The sequence below is a fragment of the Lissotriton helveticus genome, chromosome 2_1, assembly GCF_964261635.1.
Source record: "Lissotriton helveticus chromosome 2_1, aLisHel1.1, whole genome shotgun sequence".
NCBI classification, from domain to species: Eukaryota; Metazoa; Chordata; class Amphibia; order Caudata; family Salamandridae; genus Lissotriton; species Lissotriton helveticus.
In genome coordinates this window covers 1,385,221,314-1,385,241,849 of record NC_136059.1, presented here as the reverse complement: position 1 = coordinate 1,385,241,849, position 20,536 = coordinate 1,385,221,314, and the positions used below count along the sequence as shown (strand labels likewise).

Here is a 20,536-nt window from a genome sequence, read left to right as displayed (position 1 = left end):
TATAATGTTCATTAAGCATATCTGTTTTTTTCTATCTTTTCTAATTATCATCCCGTTCTCAACGTAGTAAAAACTGCAATTATTACCACTCTTCAATTTATTTCTTCCGCCAAGAAAATCGCTACAAACCAGAACCACAGCTAACTTTAATAATACACAAACTAGGCGTTCCCGTAGAAAAAAAAAAAAAACACCACTTCCCCATACTTTCAACAACAAACCAAATCTACATTGCTACTTCAATTCAATTCAATTCATAAAGCTTTATTCGGTGCATATAAAAATGACCATAAAAGCACATGCATAACACATAGGATAACAGATATTGCAGAGTTAAACAATAATACAGACACAAAGATTAAAACAATATACTTTTCCTGGCATTAATTGATTGAATTAAAAAAGTAGCAGTAAAAAAGCATATATCTGCAGATTGCATATTAAAAATTAATTTCATAGCTTCATTAACAGTACGTAAGCTATATTTGATAAACATGGGTTTTAAATAGGCAATACGAAAATTCATGTAAAATTTACAAATCAGTAGAAAGTGCAAGGTGCTTTGTTTTGATAGACCATCGCATAGACAGGGGCCGATCGGGTGATTTTTAAGGTTGGGCACAGCCACCAGATGGTGTACCAGCCCAAACCTTAGTCTAGTAAGTACAAATCTATGGGATGGTCTAGTCACCATAGCTAGATATAGGGGATAACCTTCATTAACAATATGGCTATTATAAAACATAGTGGAGGGCAGCACCCCGGTCTTTAATATCCGCCTCCTCACTCTGTATGCTAAAAATGTTGATTTCAGCTCACTTTTGGGTATTGCGGTAGCAGCACATGGATTGCCCATAATATTTATATTAAAAATTTCTCAAACAATCAACAATATATTTTAACCAAGGGATTTTTAAGTGGTTGTCTAGAGAGAGACAATCCTCTATAACAGATCTGTTAAAAGTTTTCTCCTCCTTTAACCAGAGGGAGTGCCAAACCATAAGAGGCCTTAAGGATAGTAAGTCAATCAAATAATTAATCCCCAGTTCTCTATTGATCAGCTCAGTAGGGGTGGAGAGGGTAAACAGAGAAGCTTTTTCAAGAAAGAATTTTCCTCCGTCTGTAGACTATAATCACAGCTATGTCCCCAAACACCTGCCCCATACAGTGCAGTTGACACACATCTGGCATGGTAAATCTGGAGCATATCCATGGTACGTCTGTCTCCAATCTTGGCCGCAAATCTAAAAACCCCATGAGCATTTTTAGCCATTTTATTACGAACGTTGGTAAATTCGTTAGACCATTTGCTATCTTTTGAAAAGGTTATACCCAAGTAGTAAAATGTATCTACATGTTGCACTTTTTGGCTGTCAATAAAAAAGGCATTAGACAGTTTTCTTTTGGTCCCACAGGTCATGGTATGCGTTTTTCCCTTATTGATGACCAGTTTCCTATCCTTAATAAAAACGGCAAATCTGTTGACCAAACGTTGCAAACCAATGGGTGTTCTTGAAAGTAGCACGGCGTCATCCGCATATAATAACACCGGCACTGTGACGCCATTGACCTGGGGGCATCAGCATTAATGGTTTTTAAAACTGCGTCAATTTCATTAATAAATAAGGTAAAAAGCAGGGGGGGCAAGGACACAGCCTTGTCTCATACCTCTGTTAACACTGAATTTAGGGGTACACTCTCCTTTGGTGCCATAGCGCACGCTTGCTTGTAATTTTTCATATAACCTGGCAAGAAAGAAGATTATGCCCTCTGGTGCCCCAAGCTGTAACAGGGTTGGCCATAGGATGGAATGGTCCACCAGATCGAAAGCACTGCTTAGATCTGCAAAGCAGAGATATAGTGAAACCATATTTGGCTTGCGTATACTTCCCGATCAGTAGATCTAAATTAATACACTGATCGAGTGTATCCCGTCCCTTCCGGAATCCATACTGGCTATTAGCCAAAATCCCCTCTTGCTCCCCCCACTCTTCCAATCTGACCAACATAACTCTACTCATGATCACTGTTCCCAGGAACGCGCGCGGCTGCGCGCGCACGCACTTCCCTACCCCCGAGCGCGCAGTCCCATGTGTGGAGCGCGCACAGAGGGCACATCCCGTGAGGGTATTCGCGCCGCCACCGCTTTTAAAAGGCGCGCGCTGCGAAAAAACGGGCATTTCCTGATTGTGGAGGACGGCAGCGGAAGTGAACACTTTGGAGTGATTGAATACTCGGGAGCAGAGGTAAGTGTTCTAATGTGGCCACTTGCTGGCCTTTTGTTTTTGCTGGGTTCGCTTTTGTTTTGCCGCCCTGTAGTGCTCGCACTGTTGGTTTTATATTCTTTTATTTGTAAAGCGAGGCTGCGGGCAGATTGAGTGCTTTTGTTAAACTATCCATGTTAATCGCAGCTCGTGAAGGGGCTGGGATTAACATGGATAGTTTAACAAAAGCAATCAATCTGCCCGCAGCCTCGCTTTACTTACACAACAGATGGAAGAACCATTTCCGAAGATAGCACACTTTTTTCCCCATTGGACTGCTATTTGTTTTTTAAACGCAACATTAGCTTACGGTGTGCTTCTATTGTAGCATGCATCTGCTTTATATTCTCCCATTCTGTCAAATGGACGACTTCCTGATTTTTCAGTGATTAGACTCGGACTGCTGCGTTTTATTGAGCCGGCGTCCGGGCTTGAGTCTGCTGGGAGTTCCTGGTGACCCCTTGAACGGGGTATTTGCTGTTGCAGTTAAAACCATTTACAGCAATGGCAGCTTTGGCGATGAAGCGTGAAGGCCCTCAGTTCATCAGTGAAGCTGCAGTGCGAGGCAATTCTGCAGTTTTGGACTATTGCAGGACATCTGTATCTGCCTTGTCGGGGGCTACAGCAGGAATTCTGGGTCTGACTGGCCTGTACGGCTTTGTCTTTTATTTCCTGGCTTCGTTTCTCCCAGTGGTTAATTTGTAAAAAAAAAAAAGCGCCGGGGCTCTCATCAGAAGGCAGTTTCGACCGGCCAATTTCTCCTATCAGCACTCCCTAACACATTGCCAACAAACCCTACAAGTGGGATGGGGGAAGTGGCGTAATGGCCAGAGCTGCCGAATTTGGGTCTGGGGAATCAGGTTCGAGCCTCGGCCTGGACTCAACATCCTGTGATTCTGGGCGAATCACTTAATCAACCTGTGCTCACCAAAAATGAATGATTAGGTGCTGTTGTTCAGCCAGCTCATATTAAGCACAACCAGGAGGTCGAACATAGCAGAAGGAAACAGACTAAACATTGTTCCTAATTGATTTGCACATTCATTCGAGGCTAAGAGGAAGATTAGATATGTTTGTGCTACGTTATTCTACATACTGAGCATCATCCACATGTGCTTCCTCTTTTTTTCTGTTTTTTTTGTTTTAGCTCAGCTCGATGTTCGGAATACAATACAAGTTTTGCTTGTTTCACGATTTGGGTTTTAACTTGTGGCGATGGTACTGATTTCACTCAAATGTCACTAGACTGCAGGTTAGCAAGAGATGAAACTAGGAATTCACACGCCTTCTGGGGATCTTGTTGACTTCCAGCCACAGTAAACACTTCAGATCTGGAATTGATCGAAGTTTGGCAGGCATGAAATGTGTGAGGCCTCAAAGTGTAAGTGAAATTAGAGTCACTCTTGCGCCTGTCTCGTGCTATCAAATAAATACGTAACATTAGTCTATGTTCACCCACTTTATAGAATACATAAACTAAAACTGGAGTGAGGTTTAAAACGGAGCTCCTACAGAATACGCCACTTATGCATATATGGTGCCCAGTTACCAGGAATGCTATTCCCTCCCCGCGCCCCACTCCTACCAAAGTTGCTGATAGCAGGGGTGTACGTACCTCGCTGAAATGAGGAATTACAAGAGGGGCGAGATTTCAGCACCTGATTTACTACTTTCTTCCATTACTTTCATCTGAACATTTCGCTGCTTTCAGCTGCTGAAGTGTCCTTGTGAACTGCTCCTGATCTCGTAACGGGGCCCAAAGATGTGTCATGGACGTGTTAAACTTAAAGCGAAATGTTTATGCCACGAGGGAGAGGGGGGCAGGAGGGGCTGCCCGTGTAGAATAGGGCAGTATCCTGGATCATCAACAGCTCACACCCGGAGGTCCTGGTCACACACTACTACCAGCAGCATCATGTTAAATCACTACTTACTGGGACAGCCTTTTAGTTTTATTTCATCAGAGGCCTGCTGCGCAACACGCTGCTCGCTTCATGACATCCGTTGAAAATCGCTGCAGCTGCGCAGTATGCCTGGGCAGGCTGCAGCGAGCACAGTGATCCCATTGGTCCAACTCAGGACACACACTTGACGATTTGTCAAGTAGGGATGGGGCGGGCTAAATGTATAGTTTGCAACTAAGGGATCATCATTGGTAGCGTGTGATTTATTATAAGGCAGGGACCCTGGCAGTTTCTAAGCGTGTGCCTTCATAAGGCGGGCTGCTGTGATGCAATATCAACTCTTCACCGGTGTGCAGCCAATATCGCATGTAGACCCGGCCCTGAAAATTAAGTGCCGGTGCTAAGCACCGGCACAAATTAAGCACTGGTTTCTCCTATCTCTACTTTTGGTGCTAAAATCTGGCCGGCGGTGGAAAAAATATTTCAAATCCCGAAGACCACTCTTCACCGGAGGGCTTGTTGGAGGCCTATTCACCTATGTCCTTTTCTGGACTTTCTTGTATGGCATGGTGCATGTCTATTAAAGCGATAAATCATCTGAAATGTTTTTAATGACATTTGAGGACTATTACTCAATTCATTTAATCGACAGACCAATACTCCTTATTAATTGTTTGTCTTCTTGTGTAATAGTAACTTAATGCCATGCAGTTCTGTTCCTCTAATTAAATCAAATCTTACACAACAATGCAGTAAGTTTAAAAACACCTCTTGTGGGCTTTTCAGGGAAATCTGCCCAGTTTGCAGACTTGCTGCATTATTTTGGAAGTAAAGCGAGGCTGCGGGCAGATTGTTTTCTTTTATTTAGATCTCCATGTTAATCGCAGGGGAAACATTCTTTACAACGCAACTTTTACCACGCAGTGCCTTTACGACGCAACTTTTACAACGCAAACCATTACAACGCATTGCGCTGGGGGGCGCTCTAGGATAGGGAATACATTTAATTTACTATCCAACACCTTCCCTAGTGTCCACGGGGACTGGAGTTGGAATAGTAAATTAAACTATTCACTATCCAGCACCCCAAAGCGCTATGCGTTGTAAAGGTTTTCGTTGTAAAAACCGCGTTGTAAAGGCATGCGATGTAAAAGTATGGGTTGTAATGTCATACATCCTAATCGCAGCTCGTGAAGGGGCTGCGATTAACATGGATACTTTAACAAAAGCACTCAATCTGCCCGCAGCCTCGCGTTACTAACAAAATAATACAGCAAGTCTGCAAACCAGGCAGATTACCCTAAAAAGCCCACAAGCGGTGTTTTTAAACTTGCTGCATTATTATGGTAGTAAAGCGAGGCTGCGGGCAGATTGTGTTAATTTATTTAAATATCCCAGTTAATCGCAGCCCCTTTCAGACATTTGCAGTTAACTAATTTGAAAAGAAACGGAAGTAATAATTGTTTATTTGCCAAATACTGCAATGTTTAGAGAATTTGTGCTGAAGAAATTTAGAGAAAACCTGCGAAGATTTGTAAATGTTTAGTAGGCGGTGCAGGCTGCCCTGGGTGCTGCAGAGCAGGCTGCCATGGACACAGATGACATTTACAGGCCTCCAGGGAGCTTTGGCTGGCTGCCTTGGCACAGCGATAAGTTCCCTAGCAGGTTACTACCTTAATTTAAAAATTTGACATAAGGAAAGTAGATTCTGTGGGCTCATATTTTAGTGGGAGCATTGCAAATGAAACGCATCAGCCTGCCAGCAACTTCACATTACACACAAGTGTCTGAGACTGAGCAGCATCGACAAAAATAAAAAAACTATTCCAGCCAATACTGCCCAGCACCGGGAAAAATAATAATGAAGAGCCTTCCCCAGTGTGCTGTTCGTGCATGCATGTATCATGACTCAGTGGCCATTTTATCTTTTGAGGCAAGTGTGATCACGTATGCTCTCACCAGTCATCACAAGTGCAACATTATACATCACGTTGTGACAGTCATTTTGTCTTTTTTTCTTCTTTAATTTACATTCAAGATGTTGATGCCCACCTTAGAGCGGCACGTTAAAAAAAAAAAGTGCACAGGAGCACATTTTAAGGATGGAGTGACCAGGTTGTAAATTGTGGTGTACAGAACCTCCTGAAAAGTTTAATAAAATAAATAAATGAATGCGATAGTCACACGTTACGTATTCAAGGAGTAACAGCAATAAGCAGGGAGGGGCAGAGCGCACCAAAGGAGGAAGGTTATAAAAAGAGAAAGCACTACTTACTCTTTTTATGTAACTTGTGTAATTACTGCTATTTTATTACTTTCCTTTTCCCGCTCGATATTGCATTTATGTCCTCCCTTCCATCCTATTGTGAAGCGCTCTAATATCCTTCGGGATCATGTTTGCGCTATATAAAACTTTGTAAAAAAATAAATATAGCAAGTCTGCAAACCGGGCAGATTACCCTAAAAAGCCCACAAGCTGTGTTTTTAAACTTGCTGCATTGTTTGCATTTGGCCATGCTGCTGGAGAATGTAGGCATGAAATGAAAGTTGAAGGCGTTTCAGTTTGTAACATAATAAATGTAGGCCCTTACCCTACATTCACAGCATACCAAATCTGTGGATCTGAAAGATTTACAGCAATGGTTAAAGGAAAATCTAGATTGGTGACAGCCGGGACATTCAGCTATGTAAGAGCCTGTGGTAGAGCGAAAGGCTGTACTGTTTGCAGAGCTCTGTTCTCCATCACCAGTGGCGCACACACTTTATATATCCTACATGTTAAGCTTGGTAAGTGGCTTTCTAGGTTTTTCTCTAATCTTCTATTAAGGGCATCAGAGTGTGCTGCCTTATGGTCCCAAAGGCATCATAAAGATTGTGTTTCCAACAGCAAATCATAGCAGCGCTCCCCTAATCTCATTGCCGCATGGCTCCAGGCTGCAGTAAATAAATGTAAAATTACAATGATGGCCCGCTGATAATTGACGGGGAGTGACTGGTGCAGCTGGCAGGTCTGTACTTTGAAAAAGCGGGCAGCCAGGGCAGCCCACCGAAGTAAACCTGATTTGCGGTGGCTCTGATCACAGCCTTGAGGCCTCACAAGTGAGTGAGACTGACCGTGCTTGCTGCCGAGTGGGTTAATATGAATTCGAGAAAAGCAGTTTGGAGATATTTTACCGCTTCCCATTCTCAAAAAGCTTTTACTTCTAATATTTATCTCTTTCCATCATTGCTTATTTTGCTCAGGAGAAAGTGTCACTCATAGTCCTTGAATGGCACTCATAATTACACTGACATTATGCAAATGGCGCACATAGGCAACCTGAAACCATGGCCGCTATGGTTGTTTTTCCTAATGGAGTATCTGGGCCAGTCCCATTCATTTTTTGTAACTCCTAGAGCCTTTGCTAACCATCTTGTCTTCAATAGCAGGTTTGCAGTCTGTAAGGTATTTGGATTTGAATGGTCAGGCGTGAGTACCCACAAAGACAAGGTAATTCTGTGTATGTTCCACATTGGATTTTGGGGGTGCTGGGTAAATAGATTCATAATCTGCACCCCTTTTCTTTTGCAGGTTTGTGAGACCGTGCTACAAATACAGTTGTACAGGCAGACGGGAGTACAGGCAGAACAAACAGGTCATTGTTTGGTAGAGTTAAACTGTGGTGCATCTTGTGTTCTTGTGTATTGTAGTATAACAACATACCTTACCCATGTTTTCTTCTGTTGCAGGTTTCGCAGACTGTACCCCACACATTTGAACGGGAGTACGTGAGTACAAGCAGAGCAGGTAATTGTTTGGTAGTCTTAAACTGTGGAGCATCTTTTACATTGTAATATAACAACATACCTTACCCATGTTTTCTTCTGTTCTAGGACTCCCAGCCAGTACCCCACACATTTGAACGGGGATACATGAGTACAAGCAGAGCAGGTACTTGTTTGGTAGAGTTAAACTGTGGTCCATCTTGTGCATTGTAATTTAACAACATACCTTACCCATGTTTTCTTCTGTTCTAGGTTTCGCAGACAGTACCCCACACCTTTGAACGGGCATACGTGAGCACAATCACAACAGGTAATTGTTTGGTAGAGTTCCTTTATGGTGCACATGGTATATTGCTGTATCACAAATTCACAATGTGCTGTAACAATCTTTACTTCTATTGCAGGCTCTACGGACAGTGCATCATTTAAGTTTGAAAGGGCAGGGCAGTGGACAGAAATCCAGGTAATTACACTCTACGTTTTGCCTGCAATGCCTCTGTATTATGTGACAGATTGAAATCATGAGCATAGGCATCAACTGTAGCTATGTTTCTTTATTTTGCAGGCTTTGTGGCATGGCAGGCTAAACCTAGTTATCACAAATATGTTCAAGCGCAAAGCTGTACCTTCTGCAGAGTGGGATGCTTCACCACAAAGGAAGAAATGCTGCCTTGTATTCAAGGAAGAGTGGATGAAAGAAATTTTGGAGGCTGAGACACAGAAATCACGAAGCAATGTTCGCGTGCAACTTGGGGAACTATTTCAATACAGTCCAGACGTGGGCTTGATTTGCAAAGCATGTGCCGAAGCCAAGATTGTTGGGGACTTTTCTACGGGGAAGAAATGGAGTGATAACTGGAAACTGGATTACCTGAAACGCCATCTAATTAGCAAAGTTCACGAGTCTGCCATGGTGATATTGAGAAACAGAAGTGCTGCTGCCAGGTTTGGTTTTGGAGTGCGGGCAATGCTGACAGAAACTGCCACTGACAAAGCAAATAGAATGGAAGTAGTGGTACGACAAAGATCCCTGCCTGAGGAGATAAAGATTCTCATCAACAATGTGTTGCTGGCAGTGAAGATGAATACTTCAATGTTATCTGTACAAGACATCCATGACCACCTAGCTTTGTATGTGAAGATACCAGACAGCTGGTGGAGCAAGAACTATGCCTTTGAGTTCCTTGAGGCCATCAATAGCGTGATACACTGTGAAGGTATGGCAGAACTTCGTTACGCTTTGTATCACACATTGATAATTGATGAGAGCACAGCTATTTCTGTTACAAAAATGCTTATCATGTATTTCAAGTTCCGACCTGTAACCTCAACAGAGCACAAAACACTGTTTGGCGGCATAGTGAAGCTAACTAGTTGTAATGCTGAGGCTATCACTACTGCTGTGAAAGAATTCTACACTGCCAATGAACTGGACCTCATGAAAATGGTCATGTTCACATCCGATGGTGCCTCTGTGATGCTGGGTAAAAATAATGGTGTTGCTACTCGCCTTAAACAATCCATTCCCCCATCTAGTTGAGCAGCATTGTGTCGCTCACCGAGAAGATTTGGGAGTTGATGATGCCTGGAAGATGGTTCCAATGATTAAAGAGATGGAGACATTACTGAGGACTGTCTACACTGTGTTCTCCAGATCTCCTGCAAGGAAGTCCAAGCTGGATGAAATGGCATCAGTCACTTATTCTGAAATGGTCTCTTTTCGACCATTGAATGAAGTCCGGTGGCTTTCAAGGCATTTTGCAGTTGGTGCACTAATTCGGAATTATGAGGCTCTTCTTAAGTACTTTGAGCATGAAAAAGTTGAAGAGAATGATCCAGTTGCTAAATATTGTTACAAAAAGCTATCTGACTCAAACTACCGTATTTCCCTTGCACTACTTAATGACATTCTGAGTGAATTTGCATCTTTGTGCAAACTGTTCCCAAAAAGTTCTTTGACTACTGTTGAAGCTGTACAGTATGCAAGAGCAAAGATTGGCCAAATTAAGGAACAATATTTGGGGGACACTGTCTTTTGGAGCAGCAATGTAAGAGATATGATTGTGTTGTACAAGGAAAGGCAAGAGTTTGACAGTGGACCTATTTTGCCCTTTGTTTCCCTTCTTTGTGAGCACATGCAAAAAAGGTTCCCTGAAGATGAACTGAAAGAATGGGCACGTTTTGAAATACAGGCAAAGGCAACACAATCACATTTTGATTTTGGGACTGAGAATATACAAAGACTTGTTGAAAAGTATAAAAATGTCTTGGTCCTGGGTGATTGTGAAACACCAGAAGATGTTGTTCGGCAATACAGAGATTATAAATATGTGGTGCAGAACATGTAAAGGGTGGGTTATTTACCACCTTTCAAGACCTGGTGAATTTCACTGTATGCAATGCTGCTCAGTATAGTGTTGTGTCTCATCTTGTTGATGTCTGTGCAACATTTCAAGCATCTAGTGCAGATTGTGAACGAGGATTCAGCCTCATGAATACTATCAAGAGTAAATTGAGGAATAGACTAGAGCAGAAGCATTTGGATATGCTGATGACGACAAAGGCCTACCTCCTGAATGGGAAAGTTGACCTTGATAGAGTGTATCAGCACTGGAAAAATGGCAAGGATCGCCGTGAGAAGCAACCCTGTCACCCATCTAGTGATGCCACTTGACATGTCTGAACGGCTCTCTCCCACAGTCCATGTTTGCCTGGATGTCTAAGTTTTACAAACTATCTCTGGTGGGATAGCCCAACATCACTCAGCAGCTCTCACATCAAATTGTAAATATGTTATATAATTTTGTAACTTATTGTGTACATGTGATATTGTATAGGCTCTCAATATTTCCCCACCCAATGAACAGTGCTCCAGTTAAGAATATTTAGTAAAATCTAATGATGGTACCACCACTGGAGTCTTGTGCTTTTCTAAGCCTGAAGTGTACTTGTCTGTGTAACTAATTCATGTAATGGCGTGTTTATCCAATTTGCAAACCGACCTTAAGACCCTTAACGTGGCGCTGTATGTGTGAAAATGCACCATCTTTTCACTTTTTTAAGTAAATATTTAGAGTGATATTTGGCATGGCACACGCGTGTTGTCTGGTTCCTGGCGCACATAGCCATGGTTGCAGCGCACAGAGACCCTCCACTGCCGCACACAGAGGAAAGAAATTAGAGGGAACATTGCTCATGATCTTGACTGAGGAGTCTAGAAGAGAAATAGGGCGGTAGTTTTTAACATCTGACCTATTGCCCTTCTTATGTTTCGGGATTATAATTGACTCCCCCCAGGTCATGGGGGCCTCGGGACATACAGCTGCATTAAAGACAATAGCCAGAAGAGGGCTCCACATCTCTGGGGCTGCTTTATAGACATCAATGGGTACCCCATCTGGTCCTTGGGCCTTACCCCCCTTGCTTGCACGAATACCAAGTTCGACCTCAGCGACAGTAATGTCCAAAGGTACCACCGGCCAGTTACTAGGGTTGGTTTCATTACAGTTATCGGATTTAGAAATCATAGAGAAATGGGAAACCCATCCATCGCTGGAAACGTTAGTAAGCTCCGGGATAGTTTCCTCCTTGAGGAAAGGAGAGTTGTCCGTTGCCCAGAAAAGTGCGCAATTAGAAAGTTCAGCGGCTTGATGAACGGTTTCCCATGCCTGCTGCTGCAGCTCTCCTTTCCTCCGTTTCAAAGCGAGTTTGTAATCTAATCTCAGCTTAATAATTAGCGTGGTATCCCTGGGGTATGACATCAATGCATGTTTCAATTCCGTTAATAGTGTGGTGCATGTATGATCAAACCAACCCGGTCCATGTTTATGCTGCACTCTATCATATCTAGTAAACCTGGCATCGATGCATATATTAATGCCATTAAAAACGTTTAAAACCCGATCTGGTTCAGTATTATTGTTTAGGATAAGGGTAATATCTGCCAAGCATTCTTTAACAATGGAGCTCAATAATTCATCAGATTTTCCCCCTTTCCATCTAAGTCTAACTCCATTTGGTCTATGTGGTTCAATATTCGTTACTGCTCTCCCATGACAGACATACCTACCCCCCCAAAGTGTAGTTTCTAGAATAATATAATTATGATCACTCAGAGAGGAGACTTCTATCCTAGGAGCCAAGCAGTAAGGGACAATATTGGAGGAGACAATTACATGTTCTATGATTGAGCTGGTATAACGGTTCTTAAAGGTAGGGACAGTCTGGCCTTTTTCATCTTTTGAGAAGTTTAAAATCTCCAGGTCATGTTCGCCCATGAATTTATTAAGTGTTTCTAGTACTAGTATGGGGAAAATGCAGATCATCCAGACCAGTATTATCTTTAACCCCACAGACTTTTTGGGTTGACATTTCACAAGTCGGGATATTAAAATCATCCACCCAGATAAAATCAAAAGGAACATTCAATTCTGCATTCAAATTATCAATGGCAACGGCCAGATCCTTTACAACTTGCATCCTGGTGTTATCAAAAACATTATTATAAAAATTAAGGAGAAGTACATTACGTCCTTGTCTCTCATACAGCCAAAGGATCTGAACATGAGCACCCACAGTCAGATACCTTTTTACAGTAATGGACTGGTTAATGGAAACTAAGGTCAAAAGTCCACCGTTGGCTCTTCCTTACATAGAGCGCTGTGCTAATAAATTATAAGCAACAAAACCCTCATAGTTGACAAAATACGTACTCCACGTTTCCTGAAAGCAAACAATGTCATGAGTATTAATCAAATTCGTCCAGCCCAGAACATCGCCCTTAGAATTCAAGCCAGCGATATTCCAGCTAACAATAGAAATGCCATTTCTTTCCCCTGTCTTAATACTGTCTAAAGTGGGCACTTCATGTTGTCCATCCCCTACGTTATGATCACCTTTTAACATATCCCTACTAACTACTGCTATACTTAGATGGACCAATGATAGTGGTCCGGGGGCTACAGATTGTTCACTTACTCCAGCCACCTGACAAGCTGGCATCACCTCAGGGTAAGAACAACAATCTTGGCTAAGTCAATCGTTAGCATCTAGGGTACTTAGGGCTTGATAACGATTTAGCACTGGTACCTCAAATACAGGGAGTGGGTTGGCACGTTTGTTGGGGGTTAGGGGGCCTCCTCTACTTTTGTCTGAGGGTTCATTAATAAGATGCCTATAGAAGAAACCAAGTGGGCGTAGACATACACCCTTCTCAGAATATGGTAGTGAAGCCGCTCTTAACAAGGCAGTAGCAGCATGTTGGGGGTATTTGAAATTAACAATAACGCAGTCTCCACCACTACTCTTTCTGAAGTTGCCAATCCAGTTAGCCCTTCTAGTAGTTAAAATCTGATCAGAATAGATTGTAGGAAACCCACAATGTTTATGGAGCCAGAACACAGTTTTATTTTTAAGGGATTCATGCGATTCCTGTTGGCTCTGGTTCAAATGTTGTTCAAGAGGTGGGACATTTGTTAAAACAACCACATATGGAGCGCAGTCAGGAGGTAGGTTAATTGTATGGCTTCTCTTGACTTCTATCAGCACCGGTCCACTCTCAGATTCCACTGCCCGGTTCTTCCGACATCCTGTCTTGTTGAAAGTAAGCTGAAACCGTCAACATTATCGGCGCCCTCTTGCTCTCCTTAACCTTTTTGTGCGCGTAAAACAGCCGCCATTTTGAACACCATGGCTTCCCTGCTCCCGCCAAGAGCCAGCGCGCCTCTCTCCCACTCCTAGCTTCGCCGGCATCCCCCGCATACTGACAACCCCCCTGCCTGCACCTGCCGCGAATCATAAAACCCCTCTTCAGCGCTGCTCTGCGCCAGGCCCTCGTCCTGTTCCCAGCGCGACACCTCCCTTCTTCCCATTTATGATCCCCGGCCCTTTGATGCAAACCCCTTTTCCCCGTGTGCCCGTTTGTCTTCCTCGTTCCCAGGCCGACACCCAGCTCTGCCGATACTGTTCCTTGCCCCTCCCCGTGCAATAGAAAGTTTCCCCCCAGCAAGGGATCCCCGGGTTGATCAAAGCCCCCCCCCGCCCTACGAGATCCGATCAAACCCCACACACTCCGTGAATCGGCGGAATATCCAGCTGCGCGATGATCATCACCTGTTGTGAACGGGGCGGGGACTCCCACTGTAACCTTGCGTGGGAACGGGCTGGGAAGGGGGGGATTCGGAGGATGTCTTTCCGTACATCAAAGTATCGACGAGAATGTGTTACATGCAATAAAAAGATAAACTTGTGTATAAGAGGCCAGGCCTCAGGGATGCAGTTAGAGCACCTCAGAACGATACCTTCTGTCCGTTTCGTTGTGTTCTCCTCCGGAGAGAATAAAATCCTTGTTTCCTGCCTTCCAGTCTCCAGCGCCTGCCTCTTCAATAGTTTAACTTCTTTGTGGGTTCAAGAGGCGACACCGCCGGGCAAATACTTAAGGATCTTATATTCTGGTTGGTAGTGCCCCCCAATTAGTTTCTACAATTGGCGTCCCAAGCGTGGTGCCCATCAGCGACCCATGGATCCAGTGGGAGAGGTCCTGACGACAAAGTGAACGACTGCAACGATCGGGAACGCGTCTGTCCGATAGACCCTCGTCTGACAGCCGATCATCCGAACTTCACTGGTTCCGAACAGACCTCTCTCGAGTGATCTACGGTCCTGACTGGGAACCATCAGGAGTGCCGCGAGGATAACGAAGAAGAGAGGACGATCGGGCGCTGGACTCGGAAGACAGGAAACTGTCCATGCGGTCCGGGTAAGGTCGTGTAACCACGACAAGTCGCGAAATAATTGTTTGATTGCTTGTTTGTTTAAAAAATACTAGTATTGCTCTTTTTATTTATTTGGAGATTCACTGTCTGCAAACGGAGAAACAACGGTCTCTCTCTTTGCAAGCAGTGGAGGATAGGTAGGGCAACAGCCGTGCTTATTTTTTTCTCCCCCACTCAATAATCACTTGAAACTGAACTGTTGTTCGCAAAACTATTGTTTCCTGGAGATTCCCTGTCTGCAAACAGGGAAGAGACCACCCTTTTTGCAGATAGTGAAAAGGGTAGGTAACGCAGATCTTTGCGGACCTACTCATTCTCCCCATTGTTATTTATCGGTCTTTTTGTTATCTTGATCTATTTGGAGATTCACTGTCTGCAAACGGAGAAACAACGGGCTCTCTCTTTGCAAACAGTGGAGGATAGGTAGGGCAGCAGCCGTGCTTATTTTTTTCTCCCCCACTCAATAAACACTTGAAACTGAACTGTTGTTCGAAAAACTATTGTTTCCTGGAGATTCCCTGTCTGCAAACAGGGAAGAGACCACCCTTTTTGCAGATAGTGAAAAGGGTAGGTAACGCAGATCTTTGCGGACCTACTCATTCTCCCCATTGTTATTTATTGGTCTTTTGGTTTTTTGATCCATGAGGTATTCACTGCCTGCAAACAACGTAGAATAGAAATATTCTGTCCCGTCTTTGCACCTAGTGATAAGATAGGCAGTGCTGACTTCTTAGTCCCTCGTTACGAGCCGTCATGTCTGTCTTCTCCCCACTGATTAGTAGCCTGTTTAGCCCGGACCGCTTATTAGAGATGGACCATCCAGCCCCACTGGAAGGCACCCCTAATAAGGACATGTTCATGAAGCATGGATTGACCGCTATAGCCTATAGTAAACTATGGCATAAATATACAAAAAAGGGTCAAGAAAGTCAATGGCCCCTGATAGGATCCTTCGATGATGATAAAATAAAAACGCTAGAAACTGCCCTGGGTAAAAACAAGACAACACCTACTATGCTTGACAGCTTCGGCATGTGGCGAAAAGAAACTGAACAACGTAAAAAGAAAACTGAGAGTAGGTTGGAAAAAGAGCTACGAAAAGCAGCCCACCTAGCTGCTCAGAAACTAGAAAAAGAGATAAAAGAAAGAGAGAAAGCTAAACAGAAACTAGAAATGGAAACGCCAAGCCAGTGTCCGGTTAGAACCCCCTCCATGCTCTACCCTGATTTACCCTCGAAACGACAAGCCAATGAGGACCTGCTGTTAGGTCCTCCTATCATCTACATGCCCCCTCCATATGCCCCTTCTCAACCCGTGGCGCAGCACGCGCCACCCCCAGGTACAAACGAAGGTACCGCCACAGCGTCGGCCCCAATGGCCTCTGTGCCAGCCGAACCCCTTGTGTTAAAACCCGCATCAATAACGACGTTAGACGACCATGAGACTCGAGGGGCTGGCCCTGCAAGAACAAACAGACTAGACAAAGATGCGCGAGCGGGGATCGACAAAATAGCAAGGACACTGGTAGAAAGGAAGGATGATGAAGAGTACATCACAGATATGTTCAGCTCGTATACAGGGAGTCACAGACGACATTTTACCGTACGACTGTGTTATCATGTCTTGAATGCATACGAGGACCGATATCGAGACAAAGGTCCCGAGAGCCTAAGGACTCTGTACCGGAAGGTCGATATCGGGGATGAGGGCGAGTGTGATGTGTCGGACCTCCTTACGCGTACGCTTGAGGTTTTCCGCCACCTCACTGAACGAAAGCCGGGAGCAAAATCCGCAGCCTCTGTAGTGACCGAACCACCAACCGAGCAATCTAACACCATGATGCCAATACGTGAGGCTGCCCCTTACTGGGTTCCTCCTAGGGGTACAGGGACTCACGATGATGCAAACAACCAAGATGCGAAGGGAAGGGTAGTGTACAACTGGGTCTACCAGCCGTGGGACCGGCAAGAGATACTGACATTCCGGAAATCTCTACCCGACCTACGTAAAAACCCCACTGCCTTCTATACTGAATTGGGTACAGCCCTGGGTTCAACGATCATGACCCTGGCTGACATCGACTTGTTCTTCGGGTTATGTCTACCAGCTGATGTGTGGAAGCAAATCCGGAAAGTCGACCACCTTGAGCTGTTTGGACATACCTGGTCACAACTCGATGACCTGGACAAACAACGGGGACCAGGACAAAAGCCGTTGAAATCCATTCTAGACCTCCCAGATAAAATCGTAGAGAAATTAAAAACCCTAATCCCAGAAAAGAAAGTGGACTGGTCGATAGTAACAGCCTGTCGCCAAAAACCCCAGGAGGATGTATCGGAATACTTCTCCCGGTTTGAAACGGTGTTCTCCGATTACAGCGGCCAGGACATGACCACTGCAACCGGACACCATCTGTTTGTCCAGAATTATGTTAAGGGCCTATCATCGGAAATCTCCCAGAAACTACAGGCCAGCGAGAGTAGTTGGGCAGCCTCCAAACCTACCGCGATTCTCCAAATGGCCCAATATTATGAGCATCAGAAAAATGAAAACGATAGGGCGACAGAGAAAAAGAAGAAGGACTTAAAAGAGAGGGTGATGATTGCCAAACTGCAAGGGGTGACTATAGGACGAGACCAATACCGGGGAAACTACCAGACAAACGTCCCTAAGACTACATTTCCCCAGGACCGCACTCTGACTTCCTACAGTGGACGCACAGACCTTAGAGAAGACCAGTGCGCTTTCTGCAAAGGGACTGGCCATTGGAAATCCCAGTGCCCAGTTCTTCTGGAAATGATCAGAAACAAAGACCCCAGGGATGTAACAAACGGACCGAGACCTAGGGGACAACAACGAGGGCCCCCAAATGACGCGACTAATGACAGATCAAGCAGACCGAATACGTTCGATCGACCCCGACAGAACCAATATCAACAATCTGACTATGACGACGCTCACACCTTCGCATAGGACAGCCAAGGGCGAGGGAGGGATCCAGTCGAGCTCTATGTTGACCAGCAGGGCCCTTATGTCACTGCTAAGGTCCTGGGTACCAAGTCTCCATTTCTGGTAGACACTGGCGCAACACGTAGTGCGTTATCTAAACGACTGATTCCAAGGGCACCCTTGTCTGGCTCACTCATAACATCGACAGGTTTCGATGGAACGCCCTCCACCAACCCTTTGTCTGCCCCGATTCTCTTTGACGTAGAAAACAACACCACCGACACCACGTTCTTGCTTTCCTCCAATAGCCCTGACGCCATTATGGGACTTGACTTACTGAAACACTTCCGAGCGACGATTAGGTGTTCTCAAGATGGAGTTCGAGTGTTTCTTTACGACAACCCCGTTCTGCTTAGACATTGTTCCCCCCGACACATGTTTTCCATCACCGACGTTGACGCGTCCCTGCTTGACACTCTACCTCCGTATCTGTGGGCCAAAGCGGATTCGGACGTAGGGCGTATGTTAATTGACCCAGTGCACATTACTGTCCGACCAGACGCAACACTCCCAAAACTCCCACAATATCGGATATCGCCAGAGGGCGAGAAGGCATTGGTAATGATTATCCAGTCACTGATAGACGCAGGAGTGGTAGAGGAAGTGGTTAGCAACGTTTGCAACAGCCCTATCTTGCCCATTATCAAGAAGCAGGGAGAGGGAGATGAGAAAGCATACCGTTTCATCATCGACCTCCGAGAGATCAACAAAGTGGTGGTACCCCAGTACCCTGTGGTCTCAGACATCACCACCATCCTGACCTTGATTCCATCCACTGCCACCACCTTTTCCGTCATCGACCTCAAGAACGCATTCTTCTCCATCCCCATCCACCCGGACAGCCGATATCTCTTCGGCTTTACCCTAAAAGCCCGCTCATATAGGTTTTGCCGAGCTCCTCAAGGCTACACGGAAAGCCCTAGCATCTACAGCCAGGCCCTCAAAAGACAACTAGACCAAGTCCAGTTACCCGACGGGGTGGTGTTGGTACAATATGTCGATGACATCCTTTTGGCAGCCGACACCACCCCTCTAGCGGTTACCGCCACCATTCAACTCTTGCACTTCCTTGCGGAAAATGGCCACAAGGTCTCCAAGAAGAAGTTGCAATTCTGCCTACCCCAGGTCACTTACCTAGGCCACCTTTTGTCCAAAGATGGAAGAAAACTCACCCCTGATCGAATCCAAACCATTCTAGATACCCCTGTCCCTAAAACCCAGAAGCAGGTTCGCTCCCTATTAGGCCTCACCTCCTTCTGCCGACAATGGTTACCAAACTTCAGCCTCATTGTAATACCACTGCTTTCTCTGCTAAACAAAGACGTCCCTTTCCCACTCCCTTGGACTCCTGAGTGTCAAACTTCCTTCACAGAACTGCGAGATGCTCTTTGCTCAGCGCCTGTCCTGGGTACCCCTGATTACAGAAAGCCCTTCTCCCTTTACACTCACGAAAGGGAGGGGTGCGCTTTATCTGTCCTGACCCAGGCCATCGGCCCTGAGCAACGACCGTGCGCTTACTTCTCTGCCACTCTTGACCCTGTCGCCAGAGCCTTGCCTGCCTGCCTTCGAGCTGTAGCTGCTGCTGCAGTCTCTATCCGACAGAGTGAGGGGATTGTACTCTCGAATTCCCTCACGGTACTGGTACCCCATGCAGTCGACACCCTCCTGAACCAAACCAAGACGCAACATCTGACGAGTGCACGACTGACTGGATACGAACTGACCTTGCTTGCCCCCCATATCACCCTGAAAAGATGCACCACATTGAACCCAGCAACTCTGTTACCCTTGCCAGAGAACGATCCCAATGTGCACCCCGTACATGACTGCGTGACTCTTACGGACGAACAGACCAGGAGTAGGGTCGATCTCAGAGACACGGCTTTCCCTGACCCCGACGGGGAGCTGTGGGTGGACGGTTCTTGCATCAAACTCCCCGATGGTACCACTTCCGCTGCCTATGCAGTCACCACGGCTCGAACTGTAGTAGAAACAGCCCGCATCGCCCAGCGATCTGCCCAGGCAGCGGAACTGATTGCTTTGACGCGAGCTTGCATCCTGGCAACAGGAACCACAGCGAACATTTACACCGACAGCCAGTATGCCTTCGGGGTGGTTCACCATTTTGGGCTCCTCTGGAGGGAGAGAGGATACTTGACCTCACACGGCACACCCATTTTGCACGGGGATTTAGTCTCCGCCTTAATCGAAGCTGTCCTCCTCCCCAACAAACTTGCCGTTATCAAATGCCAGGCACACAAGAAAGTAACAGACATTATTGGACAGGGAAATGCACTAGCCGACATCACCGCCCGAACGACAGCTGAAAATAGAACGACAACACATATGTACGTGACCAGGTCACAAGCAGAAAACTGGACTGACGCCAAGGACACAATTAGAGACATACAAACGACTAGCACACAACACGAATTGACTGAATGGACACGGGTGGGATTGAAAGACGATGAAGGCTGCTGGCGGACAAAAGACACGAACAGATGGTTGCTACCTGATTCGTACTTGATTCCCATATTAACCATGGCACACTCCCCTGCCCACATAGGATCAGCCCCCATGATCGAACTTGTCTCCAGGGTTTGGCACAATGACAAGATCCCAGATTCCGCCAAACGCCTGGTCCAACAATGCTTAATATGCCTGCAACACAACCCCGGGAAAGGAACTGTAGTACCCCGGGGAGGATTTGGGGTCCCAAACCACCCATTTGAAGTCCTGCAGATGGACTACATCCAGCTAGACAGATGCCAAGGCCTGAAATATGTACTAGTCGTGGTGTGCGCATTTAGCAAGTGGGTGG

At 45.4% G+C, this 20,536-nt stretch overlaps 2 protein-coding genes across 4 annotated transcripts in view; one reads left to right on the top strand and one right to left on the bottom strand.

Moving 5' to 3' along the window:
* The window catches only part of TMOD1 (tropomodulin 1), a 696,901-nt gene that overhangs the window by 346,929 nt on the left and 329,436 nt on the right, over positions 1-20,536 (bottom strand). The window lies entirely within an intron of this gene.
* Positions 2,650-4,752, top strand: LOC144819767 (ER membrane protein complex subunit 6-like). The gene is made up of 2 exons (XM_078677521.1): positions 2,650-2,954; positions 4,591-4,752. The coding sequence occupies exons 1-2, from the start codon at positions 2,769-2,771 to the stop codon at positions 4,750-4,752; spliced, it is 348 nt and encodes a 115-aa protein (XP_078533647.1). The 5' UTR covers positions 2,650-2,768.

Coding starts and splice junctions, on each gene's coding strand:
- LOC144819767 (XM_078677521.1), top strand. CDS start 2,769: ATGGCAGCTTTGGCGATGAAGCGTGAAGGCCCTCAGTTCATCAGTGAA. Junction 2,955..4,590: donor TCCTGGCTTCGTTTCTCCCA/GTGGTTAATTTG, acceptor GCACAAATTAAG/CACTGGTTTCTCCTATCTCT.